This window comes from Bactrocera dorsalis, chromosome 1 (genome assembly GCF_023373825.1).
Source record: "Bactrocera dorsalis isolate Fly_Bdor chromosome 1, ASM2337382v1, whole genome shotgun sequence".
Classification (NCBI taxonomy): domain Eukaryota; kingdom Metazoa; phylum Arthropoda; class Insecta; order Diptera; family Tephritidae; genus Bactrocera; species Bactrocera dorsalis.
Window position 1 is genome coordinate 7,072,326 of NC_064303.1, and position 27,042 is coordinate 7,099,367.

General features: G+C 35.6%; 1 protein-coding gene across 1 annotated transcript in view; it reads left to right on the forward strand.

Moving 5' to 3' along the window:
• The window catches only part of LOC105225341 (uncharacterized), a 93,779-nt gene that overhangs the window by 55,221 nt on the left and 11,516 nt on the right, over positions 1–27,042 (forward strand). Inside the window, exons 3-4 of the mRNA XM_049446759.1 lie at positions 6,304–6,448; positions 19,645–19,804. Of these exons, the coding sequence (XP_049302716.1) occupies positions 6,304–6,448; positions 19,645–19,804 (305 nt within the window). The remainder of the gene's footprint in view (positions 1–6,303; positions 6,449–19,644; positions 19,805–27,042) is intronic.

A 27,042-nucleotide genomic window follows, 5' to 3' on the forward strand; every position in this document is an offset into this window, starting at 1 on the left:
AAACTTGCTCGCTCTCTAGCTTTATCCAGGATGGTAGAACTGGAACTTAATATTGAAAGTGGTTCCCATACCACACCCACACAGAAGCTGCTTCGCAAGGTTGATAGGTTTGATAAGAAATATGTATATTGACAACAACTTGTAGGCATGCCACAAAACAAAATTGGTAATGTGTGGTTATAACCTCACTAGGTTCAAAAGCATACTCAACCTGCCATGACACGAACTGCGGGCAACCGTAGCATTTAACACTGGACACTGCTAGCTCAAGAACCACTTGTTTACCATGGGTTCAATCTCCTGTAAAATTACTGGTTTTGTGACATGGAGCCGGAAACTTTCAAGTACTTGATTTTAAACTGCAAAGCGGTCTGTAGGCATATATATATCCAACTAAGGATCATATCGAATTTATCAGAGTACTGGGGCTAAGTGAATCTATGTGAGAGAGGAAAAGGAATACTAAAACTTAAAACGACTTGCAAGTTTAAATTTTTTCTATCCATCTAACTAACTTTTTTCACTGATATCTAGCAACCATTTCGTGCTTGGGTAATTTGGAGCAGGCAGTTCGATAGCCGGTTAGAGATTTCTTTTTTCTTGCGGGCTTGGGGTAGACAATTTTTTTTTGCATCATCAGATGGTTACACCATATTAACGGTATGTGCCACTTGCAGCTCACTGCTTGCTTTAGCTCCCATGGCTTTTTTCATTGAGGCGCTATGAGGTCAATAGCAGCCTTACCACTTATGACTAATATTGCATTACCTGACACAGTCCGGTAAGCTGCTGTAACTCTGTGGCGCTGCGATGTGCTGCGCTGGACCAATACCTTACATGTCTGCTCCATATACTAAGACGCTGATGATTGTTGACTTTAAGAGTTTTCTCTTTGTTTGCGTAGGCCCTCCTATACTGGCCATTAGTCTACTAAGTTAGGAGGTGATTTTCGCTGCCTTTACTGTGCTCTGGATTTCTACCCAGAAGTTTAATCTTGCGCATAGGTAATTCGCAGCTTTATCCTCAGTCGTTTGCATGCTTATTGCGAGAAGAATGTGCTTCTTTGTCAACAGTAGTAGCTCGGTTTTTTCTTTAGCGAGCTGGAGGTTATGTGAGTCAAGCCATGTTTGCCTCCGTAACATGATCTGACTCAGCTTTCTTGGAGCTTCCTCTGTGTCTAGGGCTGTGATTAATGTTGCTATGTCGTCTGCATAGTCTATTAAATAAGGCAGCATGTTTTAGTATTCCGTCATAACTAATGTTCCACAGGTCTGGGCCTAAAATGTAACCTTGTGTTATTCCTGACGTAATTTCTTTTTGTCGTGATCCCTCTCTGGTTTGGTACAGAAGTTTTCTGTTACTAAGTTAGCTTCGCACCACAGCGTTGAGTTAATCTGCGATTCTAAAATTTGTTTCTAAAGCTTGCATCATATCCGCCCATCTTGCGCTATAGAAGTCGTTTCGAACGATTAAAGCCGCCTACAGAACTATTCGCTTGTATTAATAGCATTTATCTTGTGCGACTCCTACATTTTCATTAACGCTTCGGTTAGCGCGTAAAGTTGACCTTCCAGGTCTAAGACCGTGCTGTCTGGGTGAGAGTCTCTTTATTGATAGCCGTTTTCAGTCTAGGTTTAAGTAGTCCTTCATAGAACTTTGCTGCTGTGCCGAACATGCATAGTGAACGGTTAGAGATATAAGGATTACGTTGGGACTTTGTCACGCTTGACTGACTATTTGTCTCTTTGTTGTTTTATATTTTGGGAAAAAGGTCTGTCTCGATTTAGTAAGAGACGGACTCTTATGTTTCAAACAAGATATATAAGTTTGAAATGGTGAGAAGAAGATAATCACCTGTGAAACCTTGTATTTAATTAGATTTTGTTAATGTACGGTATTAGAATATTAAGGTTTGGGATTTACTGATGATATTTGTAGTCCATTTTTTAAGTTTTGGAAATATTTTAGATTTAGATGTCCTCTTGTAGTGTTTCACATTGTCCAAGGTTTTGTTGTCGAAGGCTTTAGTTAAGTCAAGCTTTGACAGAATAGACCTTTTTAAAAGTCTACACATCAAGCAATATGACTTTATTGTATTGCCTTGCGTCAGTGATTTTTTTACATGACAGAATATGTAACTTTGAAAGAGTGCGAAACCGTGTCCGCTCATCTCACATATCATTCTGAGTGGCTTGTAGAGATCATAATGTTTTTTAAAACTATTTCCTTTCTCAAAAAAAGTTCAAACTCATAAATTAACTCATTGCAATAAAGCGCGAACTATATTCAATGCCAAAACAGCCAAGCACTTGAAAAATAAGCCACAAAAGTCCACACTTGAGCGCCTCCAGTGCACAGAACTTTTCACAAATATTCGCATAACAATTGCTACTCGTTGCTCTGCGCGCAGTTGTTTGCCTGTAATTAGTCGTCGTGAATATTATTTATGCATTTATTCAACTTGTTTTCCTTGCATTGTAAATAATTTGCTTTTGTGACAAGAATAAGTTCATAATTTCTCAAGAGTTTTTTAAGTGAGCCACAAGTGAGCCACGCAGTCAAGTCAAAGCCAAGGTTACGACAATGAAAGCGGCGAGAAGTGAAAAACTTTCCGACTCACCGAGACTAAGATGGTTAATAAAATTTAATTGAAAAACTTTTGTCATTAAATGTTTATACCTGCTTGCCGCCATACAGACACACACACAACTACACATATTTATATACTTGTATTTAGTAGTTACAGTTATATTTAGCTGGCAGCATTTTCCTTCGTCAGCGCTGCTGATTGTGGCTGCAATCGTTGCATTGCAACCAAATTTCAATGAATCCGTGGCTTCTCCTGCTTTGAGGAGAGGAAATGTTGGCAGTTGCATACTTAAATATGCGGCAGTGCCGGCACTTGGTTCTTTTCAATGCAATTGTAATTATATAACAGCGACAATTTTTAAAAGAATTTCCGATTATATAATCCTCATTGTTTTTAGTTGTCTTTTTGGCTGTTTTTCGCTTGGATTTTCAACTCTTTCAAATTGTTGACTGTCATTACTAAGCCCGGTGGTGCGCTTCCTGGCTTTAGGCCCACGTGCGCTCTTCTTGTCATTGTCATTCATTTTTCGTGTTGCTTAAGCTCTTTTGTTTGTAGCTAATTCCCGTAGAGATTTATTGTAAGCCAAACAAATGTGTTTTATATTTTTGATTACACAGAAATTTTACTTGGAAATATGAAATATTTTGAACACATTTCAACACATTTGAGGTAAGGGATTATGTCACTGAGATGAGGTGTTCACCTACTCGTTCTTATCAAACTCAACCAGCTAGTTTTGTTGTTGCTTTCACCTGTAAGTATTTTTAACAAGAGAGTAAAAAAAAAAACAGTTACTGAGCAGAAACATTACGAATCCATGCCGCCTTATGTAACTCTTGCTGTTCGCTGTTAAAAGTAATAGAGTTATGGCATGCCAAGCAGCATGTAAACATTATGTTAATAACATGTTGCTGTTACTAATTGATGTAAAGGTTCGTAAAAGCACTTCTTACTGTAATAACAAGAAATTAATCGTTAGAAGTGACAAAGTTTGAGGCTAAGTAGGAGACATAATGGAAGCACAAATTCCTCGAAGTATCAACACATTTCGAAAGCAAAGGAATTAAGTACCAAGAAAACGAGGAACTTTAAGTTGCTTTGTAACTTGTTTATGCACTTGAAAACGCTTTTGAATTTAATACAGAGTTACAACGTTGGTTGAAACTAATAAATTGTTGTTTTAAGGCACAAAAGGGCTTTATAAAAGCGTAAGTTAGCTAGAGATGTGGGAGTGATTGTGTTGAGTTTACTATTTGTGTATAAAAGCGTAATTTTTAGTACTCTTATAAGGTTATTATTATATGTTTATACTATCAGGGTGCTTCGATAGGTACTAAGCTTTTGAAAAAAGGACAATAATTTGAAAAAAAATGTGGGGAAATGTACACAAATTTGCCTCTTTTTAGCTTAATACCATTGACCTACTGCTTTAACCGAGCTGAAAAATCATTTTTTGCCTGTAGAATTCTGATATATTCCTCGGCAGACTTCTAAAGAGGCATATAAATACAAATTGATTGCATTTTAAGCGTCTGATTCTCAGATACAGGGCCTGATCTACTAAGTAATTTGTACCCACAGATAATATAAAATATCTTGCCTTTCACTGATTTTCGTCTTTATTATAATATATTTATAAAATAAGAAGCGATGGTTGCTCGAGTGGTGCCGATATTTCTTTTCATCCATGATCTTTTCCATCCTTCGATTATTATTGTCCAGTAAAACGAAATCCATTATTTCTGTATAATCTGTATAAGTGCGATCCATGCGACGCTATATGAGGTTAGATATCAAGACTTCGTGCTTGTAGCAGCATTGTTTGAGCACGAGTCAAAGATGAACGCAGACAATGTGAAAATATAAGTTTGGCGGCGGAAAATGTGAATAGTATTTATAATACTAGTAAGTCATGAGAAACTCTGATTTCCTCGATTCCAGTCCGCTAATTTGTATATCAAAACGGCATCACCCTCTGAAAGGCCAATTGTGAAGAATTCGATAAAATAATGGAAATTGTCAAGACCGACTATCATTTGGAACCGTTTAAAGAATTATGGGTACAAAAATAAGTTGATAATATACGTAAATAAATGTCATGGAGCAAAATTTAATCAGCAGATCGCTGGTTAATCGCAATAAAATCGATCCATTTCTTAGCGGATAGTTACGAGTAATGAAAGTGGGTCACTTGGACAAGCAAAAACGTTCTTGGTCTAATCGCGATGACCCAGTGCAAAGGTTTGTCAAGGCAGGATTTATGGGCTGGAAGAATTTTTCTATATTATGGAATTGCAGTTCGGACCTAGACTATCAACATCTGGACCGTCTGAAGGAAACAATTGCCTTGAAGCGGCCAACGTTGGACAATAGAAGAGGAGTTATGTTAATAAGTTATAATAACGTCACACCACACATACCTGCGAGGAGTTGGGGCTCTGGTTTAATTGGGACGTTCTAACCTTTAGTCCAGTGCTGACAACAAGTGAATAGTATACATTTTTGTCCACGGTTTTAAGGTTCTAATCGTAGTGATAAGCGCTGGAAACAAGTGAATAATACCTTTTTCTGTCTATAATTGTATGGCTCTAATCGTATAGTCCACAGCTGACAGTCAATAGCACCCATTCATGTCAATAGCGACTAATATTGCTCTTGGAAAATTCGTTTCAAGGAAAGTTTGTAAAAAACAGACGAGCGTTTTTTGAGAGTGACATTTATAATTATCTTCAAAATGGCAACAATTTGTCGGATGAAACACTGCATTTTTCGAATCATATGGTAGACCATCAATTTGATGTGTAAATTATGGATTATTTTTATTAGATTATGATTTTGAATGTTTCTTCATGCTAAGAAAAGCAATCTATTTAAATTCGTTATTAGTACCATTAAAGCCATATAAAAGTTAAAAAAGCAGGAAAGAACAAATTTCAAGTATAAATTTAATTTTGGGTTTCGAACTTAACTAAATGATTTATTTAGCGGAGACATATACCTATTTAGAAAGGAATGTAAATGAAATTGTTTGAAATATGTAATAATTATTAAAAATGATAGTATTAGTCGATAGTTAACAATCGAACTCTTTATGATAATCATCGGTTGATTTGTATGGCAGCTATATGCTATAGTGATCTGATCTGAACAATTTCTGTAGTCGAATATATGTATGTTCAGTGCTTTATGAACTTTGGATCTTTAAGTCTTATGTTCGTAACCTAGAGGTATAGAATTGTAATGGTATAGAAAATAACAATTTCTGCTATAAGAAAAGTGGCTATATGCCCTTCGGTTTGTCTCTTGATTAAAATGAGTCAAAAAACCGAAGGAAATTGGTGAGATGAATAATAATTTATATACTGATATATTATTGTTATATAAATAAAGAAGAAGTGTACTAAAACTTAAAAAAATATTAACAAAAGTCGTAAGCAGCTGGGATCTCCACGATACTAATCACAAGAAAACGTAAAGATAATGAGGTCATAAAGTCTGTTAAAATTCACCTCAAGTATAGAAGTGTATGACTACACCTCAAGAACCTAGTAACTGATCTTAATGTGGTATCGCAGAGCACCAAAACTGGCCTATGCGTGGCTCATTGGTCTATTAGGCCAAACTAATCCAACGTATTTATGTTAAAAAAAGTTTATATTTATATAATTTAACCAAAAGTTTATACTAAAACTTAATTTTTCTTTTGCTTACAGGAAACCTACTTGTGATACTGGTTGTAACATTATCGCGGCGCTTACGCTCAATAACGAATTTCTTCCTAGCAAACTTAGCATTAGCCGACTTCTGTGTGGGTCTATTTTGTGTGATGCAAAATTTATCGATTTATCTTATAGAAAGGTGAGTAAAAATTCAGACAATTAATTGTTTATAGATACTATATCGTAAGATATATGTGGTAGTCGAAAAAGTCTTTTCGTATTTTGTGAATAGATATCATTGCAGTCGTATAACTCCAGTGCTACCCAACAAATTTTCATTATAAATATAAAAAAAAAACAAGTTAAGGTTTGATTAGAAATACGAAAAGACTTTTTCGACTACCCGTTATATAGATATACGGCATCAGCTATCTAAAGCAAAGAAGATTTTTCAAGTTAACTCATCGCTTATATATATTTACAATAATTTTTCATGGCCTGAAAAAAAATTTTAATGAGCAAAAAACATATATAATTGCTACATATGCATTTCACGCAGCAAAATAAATTTTTAATCGCGCGCCAACCAACTGCAGCTTAAAATAAATGAAAGGAAGTGAGATATGTGTAAGATTGGCAATCAATCACGCCTCAATGAAGAAGTTAAAGATAAAAAGCCACACATGTTAACATTTGTGTGTATGTATGTACAACGGATAACACTTGAGTGGCTCAATTGCATTATGTTTACGGTAATAAATCAAGTGAAAGCGCAAGCAAACGTTAATAATGGCGCCTGCCGACGCAATGCCGTAATGAGCGAAGCCACAAAAGCATTTACACAATTCGTCAATAAATTTTAAACTTTTCACTGCATTCAAGCGCAGGCACAAAAGCCAAGTATTTGCGGCAAGTATGTGTGTGTGTGTTTATGTGCGGCATGCAAATGTTTGCAGAAGTGCGCTATTAAACGCACATACATTCGAGTGTGTATGCATATATACATTAGGGTGTTTGTTATTGGTTGATTTTTTTTTTTTTTGGAGAAATCAGTGAGATTACACACTTTGGTTTTAAAATAAAAATTAAATTTAAAAATAAAATTAAATTATGAATCTCTTAATTTTAAATTTAAACCGTGCTTAAAACATTTTTCTTTTCTAATGTATTTTACATGGAATTTCTTGATCTATTGCAATACAATTTTTTTATACCCAAAACAAATAAATCTACAACTTTATGTATTTAATATTATTATACAAAATTTAATGTTTTACAAAAAAGTTATTATTAATTTTTTCCATAAAAGAACACCTTTTCAAGTTATATGCAGTTAAAGTTATGCATCAAATGAACTGAGCATTCATAGGTGCCTTACACACAGAATTTAGTGTTGCTCATACGACATGGTGTACTGTATGAAAGCACAGTTACTGAATAATTGAGGCTTAGAGCATCTGATGTTTGATTTTAACTGCGTATAACTATTAAAGGAGTAGTTTTATGTAAAAATTATTAAGGCCGTTTTGCTATGTTACTCATACGACATGGTGTACTGCATGAATGCACAGTGCCTGAAGAGAATATTCTCAAATTAACTGTGTATAACTTTTAAGGGAGCACTTTTATGGAAAAAATCATTAAGGCCTTTTTTCTTGAACGCTAAATTTTCTATTAGAATATTATATTTTCAAAGTTGCAGGTTTACTTGCTTTATGCGAAATTTCAAAAATCCCATGTGATATACATAAGAGAAGTCGGTCAGTTTGTATGACAGCTATATGCTATAGTTATCCGATCTGAACAATTTCTTTAGGGATTGTACCATTGCTTTACGAAGTAATCTGTGTAAAATTTGACAAAGATATCTCAACAAATAAAAAATTTTTCCATACAAGAATTTGTTTTTTATCGTTTAGTATGTATGGCAGCTATATGCTATAGTAATCCGATCTGATCGATATCTTCAAAGATTATATCACAGCTTAAGGTAATAACTCAGACCAAATTTTGTGAAGATATATCGTTAAATGAAAAACTTTTCCATACATGAATTTGATTTTTATCGTTCAGTTTGTATGACAGCTATATGCTATAGTAGTCCGATCTAAGAAATTTTTCAGGAGGGTGTACCGTTGCATTGAAAAATAAGTCTTGGAAAATTTCATGAAGATAGCTTAATAAATGTAGAAGTTTTTCATATAAGCGCTTGCTTCCGATCGTTCAGTTTGTATGACAGCTGTAAGCTATAACGATTTTATAATGCCAGTTCTGACAAGTAAGCATCTTCTTGGGGAGATAAGTACGTATACATAATTTCAAATTGATATCTCTTGCTTGAAATCAGATTTTAGATGATTTCGACTCAATTCGTTATATTGATCATTTATATGTATACACATTTTAAAGGGTCTCCGTTGACGTCATCCGAGTGTTATAAACATCGTGGTAAACTTAAATTAAAACACAAAAAAACCTCTCGCCAAATAACCTCCACCTTAATATACATACAAATGCACATATATGTGTTGCATGTGTTGCATTTGTTTACTTGCCAAGCAATTGCAGTCTGTTGCCTGCGCTTTCAGCAGCGCCATTGCATGCGCGTTCACATTGATTTACTGTAAATTTGTTTGCGAAACGAGAAACCGAAAAATGAAAAATAAACTGTAAACTATTCATACACACATACCAATATATGTACCATACATACACACATACACATCTATACATGCCTGCATATTGGCCATGCATGTAAGCAGCACTCTTGTAATCAGCTTTAGCACACAGTAACCGTGCAAATTGTTGTTGTTGTTTCTTTATTAAGCGACTTGCCGAAGCTCCATTACGTCAAAGCAATGTTGGTTTAACAAAAATTGGCAAAAAAGCGGAAAAAAATATTTAATGCGCACACACAAAGAAAAGTTATGCCTTTTGCTGGCAAAGTGAAAAGTTTACGCCGCTTAATAGCGGGGGAAATGAGGCGAGCATGAGTTGTGCAAAAATCGAATATGCGTGCAGTTTTAAGTTTTCGCGCAAAGCCATAGCGCAGCGAGTGGTATGGCAATGAGTTAAATGTGTTTGCTGTGCATAATCAGGTATGCATAGAAGTTCGCTTATACGTATGTATATCTCGATGGGTGGTTGCTGTTGGCCACGTTTGGGTATGCAGCCTTTTATCTTGTCTGTGGTGGCGTGAAGACTTGTGGCGAGTGACTTTTTTAATATTCAGCGCTTGTGGTATACATTGAATTTATTGAAACTCGATTGGAGAGTTGAAATATAATAAAATTTTGGTTGTTAGCAAAGGTTGCGCTTTGGTTCTTTGAGGGCAGTCAAGTCAATAAGATTTTATTAAGTATTCGTTTAGTGGAGACCACTCAGAAAAGCGGCAAACCCTAAGATTTTTGGACTTGTTCAAAAAGTAGATCTCATAGGCAGCTGAGGTGAACATCGCACTATGAAGCTCGCTACAGAAAACAAGGATGCTGGGTACATTAAAGAGTCCAAAATGGAATATTTTTAAACTCTTTCTCTTTGACTTTCGATAGTGAAACCCCACAGTCAGGCATACTAAAGGATGACTTTCATGTATCTTGTAACTGAATTCCATCTTTTATTGTAAAGGACAAAAACTACTCTATGCTTGGCTGAGTAGCTTACTGGACTAACCTAACAGATGACTTTTCGACGAATGAGGTGAAGTCACTGAAGAACAGGCTCACTGAGCTTTTTCACGAATCGGCTGATACTCAGAGAAAATATTGGAATGGAGTTGTCTGTAAGGGTCTCTACGTCAAGAATAGTTTTAGGATACCACTGCAGTTTGCCAAACAGATTTGGGCGCAATTAAGGTAGTATTCGATGTTTGCTTTCTGAAAACTCTTTTAGAGATGTATATATTCACACTGATAACAGAGCTTTGAGCTCACTGTGCGGTAAAAGTTAGTCTAAGTGTAATTCCCCTCACTATCGACAGCTTCAAGCTCGTTCCATTGCCTGATCAGTGCGGAATCGCCGAAAACCACAATAACGAGAAGTTATCTGATTGAGCTTCGACTTTGTAGTCCTCGCACTGGACTTCTATGTTTCACGTGAGGTTAATATGTGTTGGTCAAAAAATAGCTGCGAGATCTTTCTTGCTTATTGTGCAAATCCCCAGAAAGGTTCACCTTTTTGTAATAGTAGAAGTTCTTAATGGAATTCGTTCAATATTATTGTTTTAACGGATGCCTAATCCGCATTAGGATGCTAAGTAGTCGCCGACGAAGGACGGAAGAATCAAGGAATATGCTGTTTCGTGGGGTCGGCTGAATCCAGAAAGAACCAGCGCAAGGGTCAACTCGAGCTCTTCAGCAGGAACATGTGCTGCCGGCTAGTGACTTGGGGATTTTTTTTGCGGCTCTGTACTTTGGTAATAATCGCGGTCGAATGAGTAGTGAAGGAGACAGGCTGTCAAATTCACACCCATCAACTGCAATATTGAGGTCTAGTCTGTACTTCTTCGTCCAGTTTGTAAATATGATCGCTGTGGATGTAGTGGGAGAGAGTATTAAGTTCCGTGCAGAGAGAAAGCGAGAAAGGTCGGTGCTATCTAGCAATTTACTAAGATTTGTCGAATCTTGTAGGCTGCTAATTATTAAAGTTGTATGAATGAGGGTAAAATAGGAACGTTCACTGTTCAGGTTTTGCAAGACCGAGGTTGAAACAGAGTATTTTCGGCTAGCTTGGAGAAAAAGCCGGAATTCATATTATTCGCTTCAAAAAATTTATGGCGCACTCAAAGCGCGTTGTCGATTGTTGAAGGTCTTTTCGATTCGTCCTTTTGAGTATTTAGGTATCAAAATGACCCAGCGTTATCAGCTGTCTAAGTGGTGTACCCCTTTTTATCGATTTTCTAACCTAACCCACCACTTTTATATATATTTGTGACCCACTATTAATCTTTTTAACAAAAAAAGTGCAACATATTCGCACTGTGAGCTTTAAAGAGCAGCACTCTTAGTATTATTATTAATATTGAGATTATCTCTGTATGTTGTTTTTTAAATTTTATTAATTAAAGCTTTCAGTCATTTGGTTAAGTTTACAGAAAAATAATTTTTTTATGAAAAATTAACTAATCGGCTTGGATTAAAGGTAAGAAAAGTTTTTTTTGAATATCCAATAGATACTTGTTAATTACTAGTTAGTTATTGGTTAGTAACTAGTTAGTTGCTAGTTGGTTACTGGTTAGTAACTGGTTAATTGCTAGTTAGTTACTAGTTAGTTGATAGTTAGTTACTAGGTAGATACCAGTTAGTTTTCGCTTAAAAAATTAGAAAAGGTTGTTGCCCAAGTTACAAAAAGATTGATGTCTAAATAAAACTTACTTTTTTAGCATATGATAGCATTTACTTTTAGGTGTATTAAGAAAATCATCCGAGTTTAATTCTCACGTATAAAATCTTCGTATATATAATCACCAGAATCCACTAAAAACTTCGAGTTAGAAAGACTTTAAGTTGTGGATGGGACTTTGTATGAAATTCGACTTCTATTGCCAATTCAAGAGTTGAGGTTATAGAAGCTCATGTTAGGGAAGTTCAACTGTTTATAAAATTTCATAGGCTTAGAGAAAATATCCTTTAATTGAATATGTATACCACAAACTGCTTCTAGCTAAACTTAAATTTTACTACCTGCTTTCTTGTATTAATTCTATTAAATGATCTGCTTGAGTACTTGCAACTCATTGAGAGCTAAGACACTACTTACTAATGTGTACTCTACAGCTCATTAATTCGAAATTAGCACCAAATGAGTATAAATCTTTGCGTTGTTGAAAATCTTTACTTTCACTTGACTATTTGCAAAACATTTGCACTTCCAGCATGAGGTGCCAGAACTAATTTGATATGCCTGTCATGAATATTCAAACGACAAAAGGCAGCTACACACGGGTATACAAGGGCACTTATGAACATTTTCGGTTGCATTATTGTGTGTGTGAACATTTTAACAAGCATTTCGCATTAAGAAAAAGCAACGATTGTGTGTGAGTAAGAATTTTGTGTCGTATTTTATATATACTAACTACCTTTATCTGCATAAATGCGCAATAACTCATGTGTGCAAATGTCGGTTTCATAATTTAATTTAACCCATATGTTACCCTTCAGACAAATGTAGACAGTTTTATCGCGCACACACATGTTCGCACAAATTACGAGTTTATACGCGCTGCGGATATGTGTTATGTACGTTTGTGTATTATGCGCGCAGCACAAATAAATCTACGCTGTACTTAAACAAAATTGGTGGCGACGTGGCGTATAAGTAACATTTGTCATGGCGTTCAAGCGTATGATGCTTTCAAGGTAGCGGATGAATGAGTCAAGTCAATGATGATTATTATAATAAATATAATATATTTTTGTAATAATTTATAAAGGGATTGGGGCGTATATGCTAAGTGGTTGCTGGGATTTAATATGCATATGAGGAGGCATATTGATGGCCTTAATGGCATGGTTTGTATGGTATATACGTAAGATATAATTGAGAAATGGATCTGAAATCATGCACACGTCGTTTTCTCTTGAAGAAGATACTCATGTGTGGGAACTGCCGATATCGGATCGCTATAGCATATAGCTACCATACAAACCTCGCGATCAAGCTCACGTCTTTGTATGAGAAACTTTTTTATTTGACAAGATATCTTCACGAAATTTGGCGTCAATTATTATCTTAAGCAGCGCTACAATCTCCGTGGAAATCATTTAGATCGAACGACTGTAAGATATGACTGCCATACAAACCGACCGAACGAAATCAAGATAAAGACTTTGTATACTTTTCTATGCTATAAGTAATGCAGTTGTGTAGGGTATATAACTTCGCTACAGCCAAATTGAATTTGTTTACTATTTTTATTATTTTTTTAATTAAATTTGAGCCTTAATGCATACAAAATCTACCCAAGAGACGCTCTCATATCCGTAATTTTACCTTAATTTTCCTTTTCAGCAAAAATTAATTTATTTTCTGATATTTGATACATATATACGAACATAAATATGTAATATATATGTTAAATTGGATTCGCTCATCATTTGCAAATTCTCCGAAATTTAGTCAATGAAGCGTCAAGCGTTGAACTGTCCTTCGTGGCCATTAAAGCAAGCGGAAATCCCACACAAATTATAGCATTCCGCATTATAGTTAACTGCCTTACTGGTCATGTTTTCGTAGAATTTTATTGCTGCTAACTGTCTTAGCGACAGCACCACAGCTGCCATTATGTCGCACATGCGGTGATTTTCATGTGAAATCCAGAAAGCTTTTATTGCCTGAATGGCTTGTAATTATCGGAGCAAGCAAAGTGAGGGCGGTGTATTATGTAATGTGCATATTAGGGTGGGTCAAAAGTTTGGAACATATTTTCATTTTACGTTCTTAAAAATTCTTTTCAAGAAACCTTTTGCCCATAATTGCAATTCTTTTCCTATGCAAATTCTTCTATTCGCATAGAAGATATTTCATAGTCGCTTCATATTACAACCCTATTCCCAGTCTGCAGCTTCAACGAGACTCAGGTATATTTTTAATATATTTGTCGACGAAATGTCTTTAAATGACTAAAGGCATATATATTCCCTCGGTCGGTGACTAAATGTAGGGTGGTGCCTGCTTCTGCTTCACAGTTATCAAGTATATCTTTTGGAATTTGGATATGTTGTGAAATCCATTACGGGTTTATCGTGAATGATCTAATATAGCTGAAAAGAGATCATCTTTCATACGATTATCTAGTTTGATCCCATCCATATAGAGGCTTATCCCTGCGTACCGGCTTACCACACTCTTTTGCCACTCAACTCTAGAAGGGAAGGCAATGTTGGCGGCCGAATTAAATTAAATTCTAAAGTATTTCGAAAAATTGTGTTATTGGCTAGACGACATGCTTGATCAGAAGTCTTTTGACCTCTACACAGATAAGAGCAGAATGGAACGACGTTGAAATGACCAAGTACGTCTGCAGAGGAACTTGGAAGTCAAAGCTCCTAATATAATGCCATATGCGGACGACACTGGTATCTTAATCGCGGGTAGGTGTCTTCAGACCATTAGCAGTATTATGCTACAGTCCAGAACTGGGCATCACAAGCGGGTCGGAGATTGAACCAAGAGAAAACGCATCCGCTTGCGTTCAGAAGAAATCACAAAATTCCTCTATGGAAGTTCCCTTCGATATATGGGACACAACTCTATCTCAAGCACCGCACCAAGGACATTGGGGTAGTCTTGGACAGAAAATTAATGTTCAAGCACAATGTGGAAGAAAGAGTGAGAAACTCCAACGGTGGCTCTTGAACTGGTACTTAACCTAATGCACCTGCAAGTAATTTCAGAGTCACCATCTGCGTAGACAGCCAAGCAGCCATCAAGGCAGTAACCTCGTATTGCATATCGGCCAGAAGTGCCTTGGGAAGCAGGACAGCAGTGGAAATTGCTACCAGAAGTAAAAAACTTCACTTCTACTGGGTGCCAGGCCACAAAAGCATCGAGTGTAATACAATAGTGGACGAGATTGCTAAGAATAGTGTACGGCTAACAACGATCCCTTTACGACGATCTCGAAAGAAGCGTGGTAAAAAAATCAAAAGTCGATGAAACGAGCTACGTGGGAGCAAAACTGCAAAAGTCATGTGCAAACGGTAGATGGAAAGTACACAAAATTTCTATTGGCACTCGATAGAAGAGACTATAAGAACGTAATCGGAATACTAACTGATCACCGTCTGATGGCGACACATGTCTGCAAAATAGAGCTGACAGATCGAGAAGACTGCAGGAAATCTGTAGAACAGGGCACCAGAGAAACAATCGATATCTCTTGTGTGCTTATCACGCATTGGCAAGACTACGCTGTAACCATCTGGGGTCCCCACAGTATGATTCTCTTGAGGAGGTGTCGATAGTGAGGCCAACCAGATTAACCTAACGTAACCTAATAAATATACAGAATAAGATTACAAAAAGAGGAAAAATATCAATCTTTTCACCCACCCTAGTTCATACTTGTATGTACATGAATTTGGAAACAAATGAACGTTATCATGTTTGGAGCATATTTGCATACCATAGATATGTATATAAATTTTAGTATTTGTATATCCAACGTAGTAACCTTTGTTTAACACTTGGTGACAAGCAACTAAAGGAAGTAGAATGTATGTTCATGTAAATATTTGATGACATAAAATTTACTGTTAGTAATTACGTAAGGAAATTAAAGTCAAAGAACTCATCGCTCAACTTGAGTTCATTCAAATATTTGCATGTACGAGTACTTATATCATTAAGTACATTTCTCAAATAAATTTTGCTTGAAGAAAGTCTTAGCTTCCACCGTTACATATTTTTTTCCACAATTCCGAGTTTTCAAACTTCTCATATTAACTGTTATGTAATAAAAAATTAACACTTTCGAGCGACAACTGTGCTTCAAGCGCCAAGAAACTCGATCTTCGCCAAACTCTTAAAGTTATATCCCATCAAGGAACTTTTCTCATAAAACACACTTAATTCCAAGATAAAGTTTTCAAATACACACATAATAAATTTTAAGCTACCGTTATAAATACACAAATTCTTAGCAGTCTTAACACATATTTTTGCATATAAACAGCTGTTTTTCATATCTGCTCTTAATATGCTCTTCACTGGCGCTGTCATTTCTTGGCTGGCTACTGATAAGCGCCTCAAGTGCTTTGGCCTCCCATTATGACAACTCAAATATATATAGCATACATATATAATATGTATAAAAAAATAAAAATATTTGCAAAATACTTAACATAATGGAAATCCCCGCAAACATATACACACACACGTACGAATGCATACACATATAAACAGCAGCAGAAAAAAATTATCTGCTTCAACAAATTTGCGCATACATTTTCAGCTGAGCTTCATTCAGCGCCTTGGCAGTTTGCGTTTTCTTATTTCCTTTTGTCACTGCTGCCGGCACGTGTGTCGATCCGACACTTGTTTGGCAATTATGACACTAATCCGGCATTGGCTTGTGTTTAAGTGAGCAGTGCATCAGACATGTTGAGGCGCTAATGGCTCAAGTGAGTGGAAATAGTGTCACAAAAAAGCATAAAAAATATACTTATCTCTCCCATTTCCTTAACCGCATGTTTTTTGCAGCAGTTAATGAATTACGGAGATAAGCATAATTGTTGTTGGTTGGTGCTTAAGCGCTGTTAAGGAAAATTTTACTTTCATAGAAGTACATAATTAATATAGATAAGTCTGTCTGATTCCTTCTTAAGAATAATACCGTCTAATTTCTTGCGGTTAAGTTGTCTTAAACATAATAATCTTTATTTTCAGTGGCTTTTAACACTAAGTTATGAGTTGCTGTTACCGAATATAAACCAGAGCCAGCAATCCAGTATTTTTATACCCTGAACAGGGTATATTAAGTTTGTCACGAAGTTTGTAACACCCAGAAGGAAGCGTCGGAGACCCTATAAAGTGTATATATAAATGATCAGTATGTTGAGCTGTGTCGTATATATACGAACAAGTCCCTCAGTTTTTAAGGTATCATTTTGAAATTTTGCAAACGTCATTTTATCTTCAAGAAGCTGCTCATTTGTCGGAACTGACGATATCGGATCACTATAACATATAGCTGCCATACAAACTGAACGATCGGAAACAAGTTCTTGTATGGAAAACTTTCACATTTGACATGATATATTCACAAAATTTGTTATAGATTATTTTCTTAGATAGCAATGTTATCTGCGAAAAAATTGTTAAGATCGGTCAATTATAGCATATAGTTGCCATACAAACCGAACGATCGGAATCAAGTTCTTATAAGGAAAACTTTTGCATTTGACAAGATATATCCCCGAAATTTGGTATGGATTATTTTCTAAAACTGCAATATAATCTCCGAAAAAATTGTTCAAATCGGTTAACTATAGCATATAGCTGCCATACAAACTGAACGATCGGAATCAAGTTCATGTATGGAAAACTTTCGCATTTGACAAGATATATTCACGAAATTTGGTATAGATTATTTCCTAAGGCAACAAAGTAATCTCCGAAAAAATTGTTAAGATCGGTTAACTATAGCATATAGCTGCCATACAAACCGAACGATCGGAATCAGGGGCTTGTATGGAAAACTTTCGCATTTGACAAGATATATTCACAAAAGTTGGCACAGGTTATTTTCTAAGACAACAATGTAATCTCCAAAAAAAATTTTTCAGATCAGTTAACTATAGCATATAGTTGCCATATAAACCGAACGATCGAAATCAAGTTTTTGTATGGAAAACTTTTGCATTTGACGTGGTATCTTCACAAAATTTTGTATAGATTATTTTCTAAGGCAACAATGTTATCTCCGAAAAAATTGTTCAGATCAGTTAACTATAGCCTATAGTTGCCATACAAACCGAATGATCGAAATCAAGTTCTTGTGTGGAAAACTTTTGCATTTGACAAGATATATTCACGAAATTTGGTATGGATTATTTTCTAAAGCTGCAATGTAATCTCCGAAAAAATTGTTCAAATCGGTTAACTATAGCATATAGCTGCCATACAAACCGAACGATCGGAATCAAGGGCTTGTATGGAAAACTTTCTCTTTTGACAAGATATATTCACAAAATTTGGTGTAAATTATTTTCTAAGGCAACAGTGTAATCTCCAAAAAAAAATTGTTAAGATCGGTTAATTATAGCATATAGCTGCCATACAAACCGAACGATCGGAATCAGGGGCTTGTATGGAAAACTTTCGCATTTGACGCGGTATCTTCACGAAATTTAACACAGATTACTGCTTAAGGTAATAACATAATCTCCGACAAAATTGTTCAAATCGGATTACTATAGCACATAGCTTCTATACAAACTGAGCACATAGTTACTAAAAGAAATGCACCTATGAAGGGTATATAAGCTTCGCTGCAGCCGAATTTTTGTTTTTTCTTGTTCTGTTTGTTTTATACATTTTTGAGCTATTGGTGACATTATTATGCCATTTCACTGTTAACAACACAATGAAAATGATGCCAAATTAAGCATCATGTAGAATTTATCATATAAGTTGCCAAAATTTACAGTCAAAAAGTGTTGCAAAAATTTCTGCACAGGCATATGTCTTGAAATGTCTTTCAGCGTAGTCGATTTCCATTGCACCAAGCATATCTCTAACGAATAGCAAAGAAAAAAGAAATTAAAAATTTGGGAAAAACCACCACAGCTGCCACATACGCCAAAAGCATTCAACGTTTTTGCTACAATTTCCGCTGCAAACTGCTTTCGCGCATTCGTGTTATCTTGCGGCAGCAACCTACTTACTTGTACTTAGTTGTTGCCACCGTGCACGGCACACCACAATTTCCGTCCTGGCTTAACCGCTTGCACTTGCATCAGTCACAGCTGCTGCCAGCAGCCAACACAATGGTAAGCCGTTGCCTTGCAACGCGCCGCGACGACACTGCAATTACGCATAATGAGTAATGTAAGCCAGCAGCAATGCAATGCCAACAACAGCAAGTACAACTAAGTCATAAGATTTGCTAGTTTTTCGACGGAGAGCAGCTGCTGCAAATCCCATATGAAAAGCGCTCATCTGCCACAGCGCGACAAATTCTTCTAAAATTTAATACATTTTTTTTACGCGTGAAAAACTGTGTGAAATGTATGAGGCAGTTGCCTGCTGTCATTCACACATGCTGCTGCAGACGCGCTTGCATTCTCTGCATTTGTCGGAATTTATATTAATTAAATGTTGCGTATACGCCATGGCGCACACGTATGCGCGTATTGCCAGGCAGAGTTACACATAAGTATGAATATGCGCTTACACTTGCGAGAAAATATGTGTAGAGCAACACTAATACATATATATATTTATTCTTACATATGTGTTTTATGTGCTTGTCGCCTTGGCCATTTCTTGGTCATGCATATAATGCGATTACTTGACTCCACTTTGGTTATCTGTACTTGCGCGTTTATTGTGCGCTTGTACGTGACATGTGCGTTATGCAGATTTCAGTGGTGTAAAGTGACATGCTCACGTGTTATCTTATGCTTAAAGCTACTGTTAATACGCGCATTGCCAGCTTGCTTGTATATGAATAAAGCGAAATGGAAATTCAGATAAAAATATATACAGCACACAACTCTTCACTCAAGCATAAATTTCTCTTCAAACTGCGGAAAAATGTCTAGCAAATTTAAATTCTATTGCATATATATACATATTTACTTTTACTATATCTTAAACCTTTCTTATAATTCCAATAATGTACTTATCTATATAAAGCATATAATTTTCTTCCTCTTCCTTCTCATTTAGCTGGGTGTTTGGCGAGTTCCTTTGCCGCATGTATCAATTTGTGCACTCGCTCAGTTACACGGCGTCGATTTTCATTCTCGTCGTCATTTGCATGGAGCGTTACTTTGCCATTGTCCATCCAATTACGTGTAAGCAGATCTTAACGGCGACTAGATTAAGGGTAAGTGCAGAAATATGAAACCATCTGTATTTAATGTATGCATATTAGATTATTATTAGAGCGGAATGATTTAAAGGGAGCCAAAAAATATAAAAATCGCGTATGCGGGAAATGTTGCACTGATTATTCTAAACACCTTTGCTTAAGGAGTCAGTAGGGTAAACTGGCCTGTTTCTTGATATTTTTTTATAGAAATTTTTACTCTACAATACTTGTAGAACTTCTTTCACATATCATGAGGTCAATCGTGGAGTGTATAAACAAATTTTTTTGGAATTTTCTGATGACAACTGTTTGAGAAAATGATGAGTGAATGAGTTGCGTTTTTTTTACTCGCGTAAACGATTTCTCGTGTTTGGATCATCTGAAACACAAAAAACCAATTTATTCTTAAAAAGTACGTGAATGGTTATATAGGGTGATTTTTTAAGAGCTTGATAACTTTTTAAAAAAAAAAAACGCATAAAAGTTTTTTTTTGCAAAAATTTTTCCCATGTCTTTTTTGACATAAAGTTAGATTGGTTCATAATATTGTCACTTTTATGAAGATAATTTCATGAACCTAGTACCGCGGACGATAGCGTCTTAGGTGGAACATTCGGAAAGTCAATTTTTGGGCAAATCGTTTTCGAGCATTTCGACCGGAATAGCCCGAATTTCTTCGGAAATGCGTTTCCAAAGTTGGAATAGTTGGTGGCTTTATTCTCCGTAGACTCGAACGTCGAGCGGTATTATTATAGTTGGGCCTTTAAATCGAAAACTTTCTATTCCAGGGGTATAACTTGGAAAGAATTGTTGTCCAAAAAAATTGTTTTTTTTTTAAAGATTACCCATACTGATCGCGAGCTTAAGATGATATCTTGTCTAAAACCACATTGTCGCGCGCAAGCAGTTCTTCAGGCATAGGTTTTTAGGATCAAAAAGTTTTTTTCTCATCGACGATGTCGCTGACTCATTACCACAACGTTGTGTCCAAACAGCATCTTTGACATATATTACGGTCCAATGATTCACCAGCTACAAACCACACCAAACAGTGTTTATTCGGTTATAGAATGGGCAGTTTTTTTTGAACGGCTTCTGTTTTCACCCAAATTTAGTAAAAATTTTGCTTATTTGGTTTCGTAGATTCAATCTTTCAGAAAGACGCTCCCGAATCGCATGTACAAAATTTGCCCGCTAAAAAAACACGCCCGGATTTTCAGTAGTTATTATCCGAACACTGATTTTGGCTAATAAAATTCAATGTACACCTACGTCCTGCTAACTCTAGTAAGTCTAATTCATGATGGAAACCTGCAAAGCATACTGAGCATTACTTCGCTGGACACCAAACTGTCTGAAATCCCTCTTTCCAAACTCCCTACAGGGTTATTCAGCTTCTCCGCTGACATTCTCTTATACTTAGCTCTTGGGTTGCGATTGCGGCCCAATCTTTCGTTTTCGTTCTTATCAGATTTAATTGCAGCAATGATCCGTCAAGAATTACGTCAGATAAAAGTAGATCTCCTCATGTTGTCTCTCAATCCAGGCTGGTATATCCTTAATGAGTCAACGCGCCCATCTTCCATTTTCTTTCGCAATAGCAAAGACCTCAGCTGGAAATATTCTGCAGTGATCCGGCAACTTAAAAGATTGCCGTATGCCTAACTCTTGACAGTATATACCCGCACCGACTCCTTCGTCCATTTACGAGCCATCCATTATTTTCCTGGTGCCCAGCTAGCTAACATTCCTGTTACGAAAGGCATCTTTCTTCTTGATCTGTGTTTATTGACTTTAAATCAGTGGTCGCCAATTAAAAAAGTGTGTTCATGTAGTCGGTATTTGTCCAATCACTATTACCCACTGAGCTATGCCCAAAGGTTCTTTATGTAAATTCTCCTACAGCCAGTAGTCGTCCCACCGATGTTGCTGGGCAGTTTTCAGCGAAGAAGTCTAAAGGTGGTAGCTTTTAGTACCAGTTCAAGAGCCATCATTGGAGTTGTTCTTAAAGCTCCCGTTATGCACAGCGCAGCGAGCCTCTGAACCCTTTCCATTTGATACCGGTAGGTGGATAACCGTAAGCTTGTCCACCATACTACTCCTCCGTAGAGCAGAATTGGTCTTACAATAGCTGTGTAGCACCAGTGCATGAGAGAGGGGGAAAGCCCGCAAGTTGTGCCGAGCATCTGTCTACACCCATATGAAGCATTGACAGTTTTTCTCACTTATCTTTTGGTGTTTTGCTTCCACAGAAGTTTGCTGTTTATAGACTACCCCATGGTACTTGGTGCGGTCCTTGAGATGATACCATGATAAAAATCTATACTTTCGCATCTTAAACGAGCTGTTGCTACACCCACGCACACTAGTTGACTTACCGAGTTGAAACTTTACACGAATGTAAGGAAATATTTTACCAATCCAAAAAATTTTTGTTGCTTATCGTTTCTATTTGTGCGCTTAGTTTCAAAGTACTAGTCCTGTGCAAATTGGAGGTGATGGTCATCTAGAAAGAGAACCCTGCATTATAATTTATTTTTCCATTATCGAAGACTCTACACCTTTTTTTTTTAAATAAAATACACTCATGGCTGATAAGTTTTCATATTTCTTATCAAACTTCAACATATTTTGTTTCATATTTATAATGAATATTAATGAAACAAATATCTACCATTGGTCGACCACTGTATACCATTTTTCCGCTAGAGATATTAATATATCAGTGTAAATTGAAATTTCGAAATTTCCAGAATGGAAGCGAGCGAACCATTGTGCTACATGAACTAATACAGCATAGCCTGGCATTCTTTCCTTTTTTATACAAAAATTTCAAAATACAACAAATTTCTTCATTATTTTCATTCATTTTTGAACAGCTGTAACTGTCGTCTTCCCCGAATTAAATTTTTGGTTAAATAAAGCTTAGAATCTCATCTTTCCAACACGAAATGGTTTGACACAATTGCGATTGGTAGCACTGGAGATATACGACTGCAGCGACATCTATTGACAAAAAACGAAAACACTTTTTCGACTACCCAATATATCTTTATGGGAGAACATTATTAATATAGATCATCTCGAATAATATTTATGTATTCGTAGTTAGATGCTTTTCCAGAATTCTTTTTTTTATATCAAAATTTATATATGCCTTTAGTTGCAAATCTCATAGAGTGTGTTTTTCTTGCAGCAAGTAATTTTGATTTCAAATAAAACTTAAAAAATTTTTTTAAAAAATACCAATCTTTCAGTACACCTCTTTGAATCACTTTTTTATTTATTTTATCTTTTACTAATTTTCACGTTTTTTTTGATTTTACTCCAATAATTTCTTTAATATTCTGCGCAGTAGCTTAAGTGACCAATGTGCAGCTTTGCACTCCAATCTTTATTTAATCCGCATCGAGCCTTCACAGCGCACTTTATTTATATTGAAGCAATTAACAGCTACTTAACTTTTATGGTTAAATCAATTTACCGTTAATTTTCACTATCTCCTTGCGACATTGCAGCTTACCAATTATGTGGTACATACGCCTACAAAGCGATATGTGCGCGATAATCAATGAAATTCCAGCCGCTGTAATTTTCATTAATTAAAAGTGATTGCGTAGTCACGGCTCGGCGACTGAAATGCGCAGCTTTACTTAATATAATGCACATATAATATATATCTATATATACGTATATAGATATTAACATATGTGAGGCTTTCGATGTTGGAAGTGTGAGCTAAAGGAAATTATATTTTAATTTCGAAATGCTGCAAAGAAGAAGCTGTGACCAAAAAGTATGTTGGTTTGATTATAAAGAGAAAATCTTAAATTCAGCTATTTTTACTGCACATTTGATCAAAAATACCCCAAAAACCCAACATCTTCACAATACAATATTTAATTCAATTATTCATCGACACGCTACCCGGAGAGTTATTCGTCCACAAAAACTGTTATTGCCGAAATCCATATGTTTGTTTGTTTGCCTTGCTAATGTGCGCCACAAGTGTATAATCGTTGCATAATATTTCATATTTGTGTGCTAATAGTGTATGCATGTTCGTGTGTGTTTGCTTAACTGTGAAAGTTTCGCCAAAAGCATAAATGAACGCAAACAATGTGCCGAGTTCGCAAACAAAATGTGGTCAAATACACTCCATTGTTCAGCAATAAACACTCGCGCAAACACACTCACATATACAGTTATGAAGGAATATTTTGGCTAATATTAACTGATAATATACATATGTATTTATATATTTTCCCATAGCATTCTCGAATTTTTGTTTGTTCAACACTTAATATTTTTGTTTATTTATTATTTTTATATATATTTATTCAAAATATTAATATTAAGCTTTCAACATTTGATATTATGTGGCTCAGGTTTCATTATTCAGACTGTCTGTGTGCCAATGCAGACGTGTTTGCTTATTTTATTCTCTGGTATGAGTAAATAATTTTCTAATAAAATAATCAATTAAGCGAAACAAATTTTTAAGAGTGCCTATCTAAATAAAAAGCTACATAAAGCTGCTATTGTTATGGTTTTATAAATTCTAAAATATTATACTACTCGTATTTGAATGATATTTCTAATGTTAGCTCGCCTTCCTACATATTTTAAGTAATTTTATCGGCTTCATATACTGATGTGAGCAAAAAATAGTAAGAAATTCTTCATAACTTTGAAATTCTTAATTTATTCTTCAAAATCAATGTCGTGTCCATTAACGTCATATCCTTTGGCCATAATACACTTATGGTAATGTTTTTTTCTAATCCTCAAAACTGTTGTTCAAGTTAACTACCGGAATAGTATCCGATGCACGTAGCGATTCACGTTTAAAGAGACTTCAATTGACTCAAAACGGTTTCACAGTAGCGGTCGTTTGAGTTTGTTGAATAGTCAGAAGTCACACAGAGCTACATCAGACGAATACAATGGTTTTGGCACGATATTGGTTGAAAATTTGACGAAAAACTCACAAAGAATTAATGCAGTATGCGATGTAGCATTATCGTGGTGCAAAAATCAAGAGTTATCAGCCGATTATTTTAACCTCTTTTCACAAATAGTTTCCCGAAAACGAAGCATAACATTCAAATAGTATTCCCTGTTTACACGTTGTACGGTAGGAAGGAAATAAGAGTTTACCACACCTTGATCTCTGACCTGCTTTAAAGTGGTTTTTTCGATTTCGGCTCACCGCTGCCATGATGTTTAGCTGATTGATCGCCTGTTTCCGGGTCGTCAGATCCAAAACTCGTCGGCAGTAATAAAACATTTCATGACATCCTGGTAGTCGGAAAGCATTTTTTCAGAAACGTTAATGTCTGTATTTTCAAAAAATTGTGTGATTTTTGAGCCAATCGTGCTTTACTTAGGTCCAAATTGTCTTTCAAAATTATTTTCATTGATCCTTTCTATATTCTAACGATATCACTAAGATCTTTGATTATTTATCGTCAATTGTCAAAAAGCAATATCTATATTTTATTGACGTGTCTTTCATCAGTGGTGGTTCTACATCAACATTCTGTCTTTATTCATCTTTGAATAATTTGTACCAATCAAAAACATTTTCTTGCCACAAACAATTATCGCTGAAGGCCCTTTCCAACATTTTGAACATTTCGGAACAAGTTGCTTTTATATACAGTCCCCCAATTATTTTTACTCAGGTTTAGGGACTCACAGTGTTTCAATATTCGTGTTATAAATTTTTCTGCTGTTTTCTGCTGTTTTCATCTGTTACTTACTCTGAAATATATCTGAGCAATACTCTCTGTGCTCAAATGCTTTTCTTATTTCGTTAGAAATTCTATTTGCTTGCTCTCTCATGCTATGTTTTGCACGACACCCGAATTGGTGCGTTGGTATTATATTATTTTCGTGGCGGAAAGGAGACATCTTTGATAGTAAGACTTTTTCAAATATTTTAGAAAAACAGTGTAGAGAACTAATTGGTCTATATGAAGACGGCTGTGTCTTTCCCAAGTTTATTTCTCAAGATAATCTGCCGCTTTTATCATGATCCAACACTATGAATTGCTTTGAAAAACAAAGAAAGCACCTATACAGCAATATTTGGTAACTCAGTTAGCATTTTTGGGGTAATATTGTCCTGTTCTGGCGTTTTTTGTAGAGTAAAGTTTTTTTATGATTCTAATAATGTCAGAAGGTGAAGACTTGAGCGACTAGTTAGCTGTGTTGGGTGAGATTGACAGCTTAAAGTTTTGCTTTATAGGAAATTAGGTTCAAAGATTTTTTCTATGTGATTTGCAAAACAATTAGCCTTTTCCTCATCACATCGAGTCCAATTTCAACCCAAGTCTCATATGGCATGCTGGAGTCGACTGGTGGCTTCATGGACTTTTGGTCTTCCCAAAGGGAAGTTTGCTCGCTCAAATTTGGACACAGCTTCTTTATATACATTTCTTTTTTGAATTCTTCCCCGCACTTAAGGTTTTTTTTTTTTTATTTTGTGGAGCGATTTATCTCGTCTTATACGCCTTTTTTCATTTACAAGCTTTTCTATTTCCCTATTAGTGATTTTTGTTAGAGGAAGCGGGTTATAGTTTTTTTTTTTGGTGTTGCTAAGACAGCTGGGGTAACTAGTTATTATATCATAAATTTGTCGTATGCTTTCGTCAACATCTCTTCTTGTATATATTTTGCATTCAAACATAACACAAACTGAACCTCCTTTTGGCAATAAAAAGACTTAAAGATCTAATATAACCTTTATACGTTGTTTCTCAGTGTTGACTTGCTTACTTAGACTGCGCCATCTATCCTAGTAATACGATTTCTGGCAATCGAAAAAGTTAGAAATCCAGAGGCATAAGTTTTCTTTAATTTTTTCAAAACGAAAAATTATGAAAACGACACATTAGTGAAGTCTCAAACCAATCAAATAATTCTGTGATAATCGGTCATTTTAGCTGTACGATTTTGAGCTGGCTTATTTGACGAGTTTCTGGTAGACAATATGCCAATAGAAATGTCAGCTAAAATTGCTTTAGCACACAATATTCGTAAAGTAGGATTATCCTCGGCTATAAAGATCGGTAAAGAAGAAGAAAGATATTTAGATATAGAAATTGTGAAATTTATTTTCGAACCATGTCTTGTGAGAAATCTTGGCAACATTATTATTTTCATACAAATTGGCACGTATAAACATCACAAATAAACTCTACACCTTATTGACCATAGAAATCATTAAATAGTGGGTGCTTTCTAAG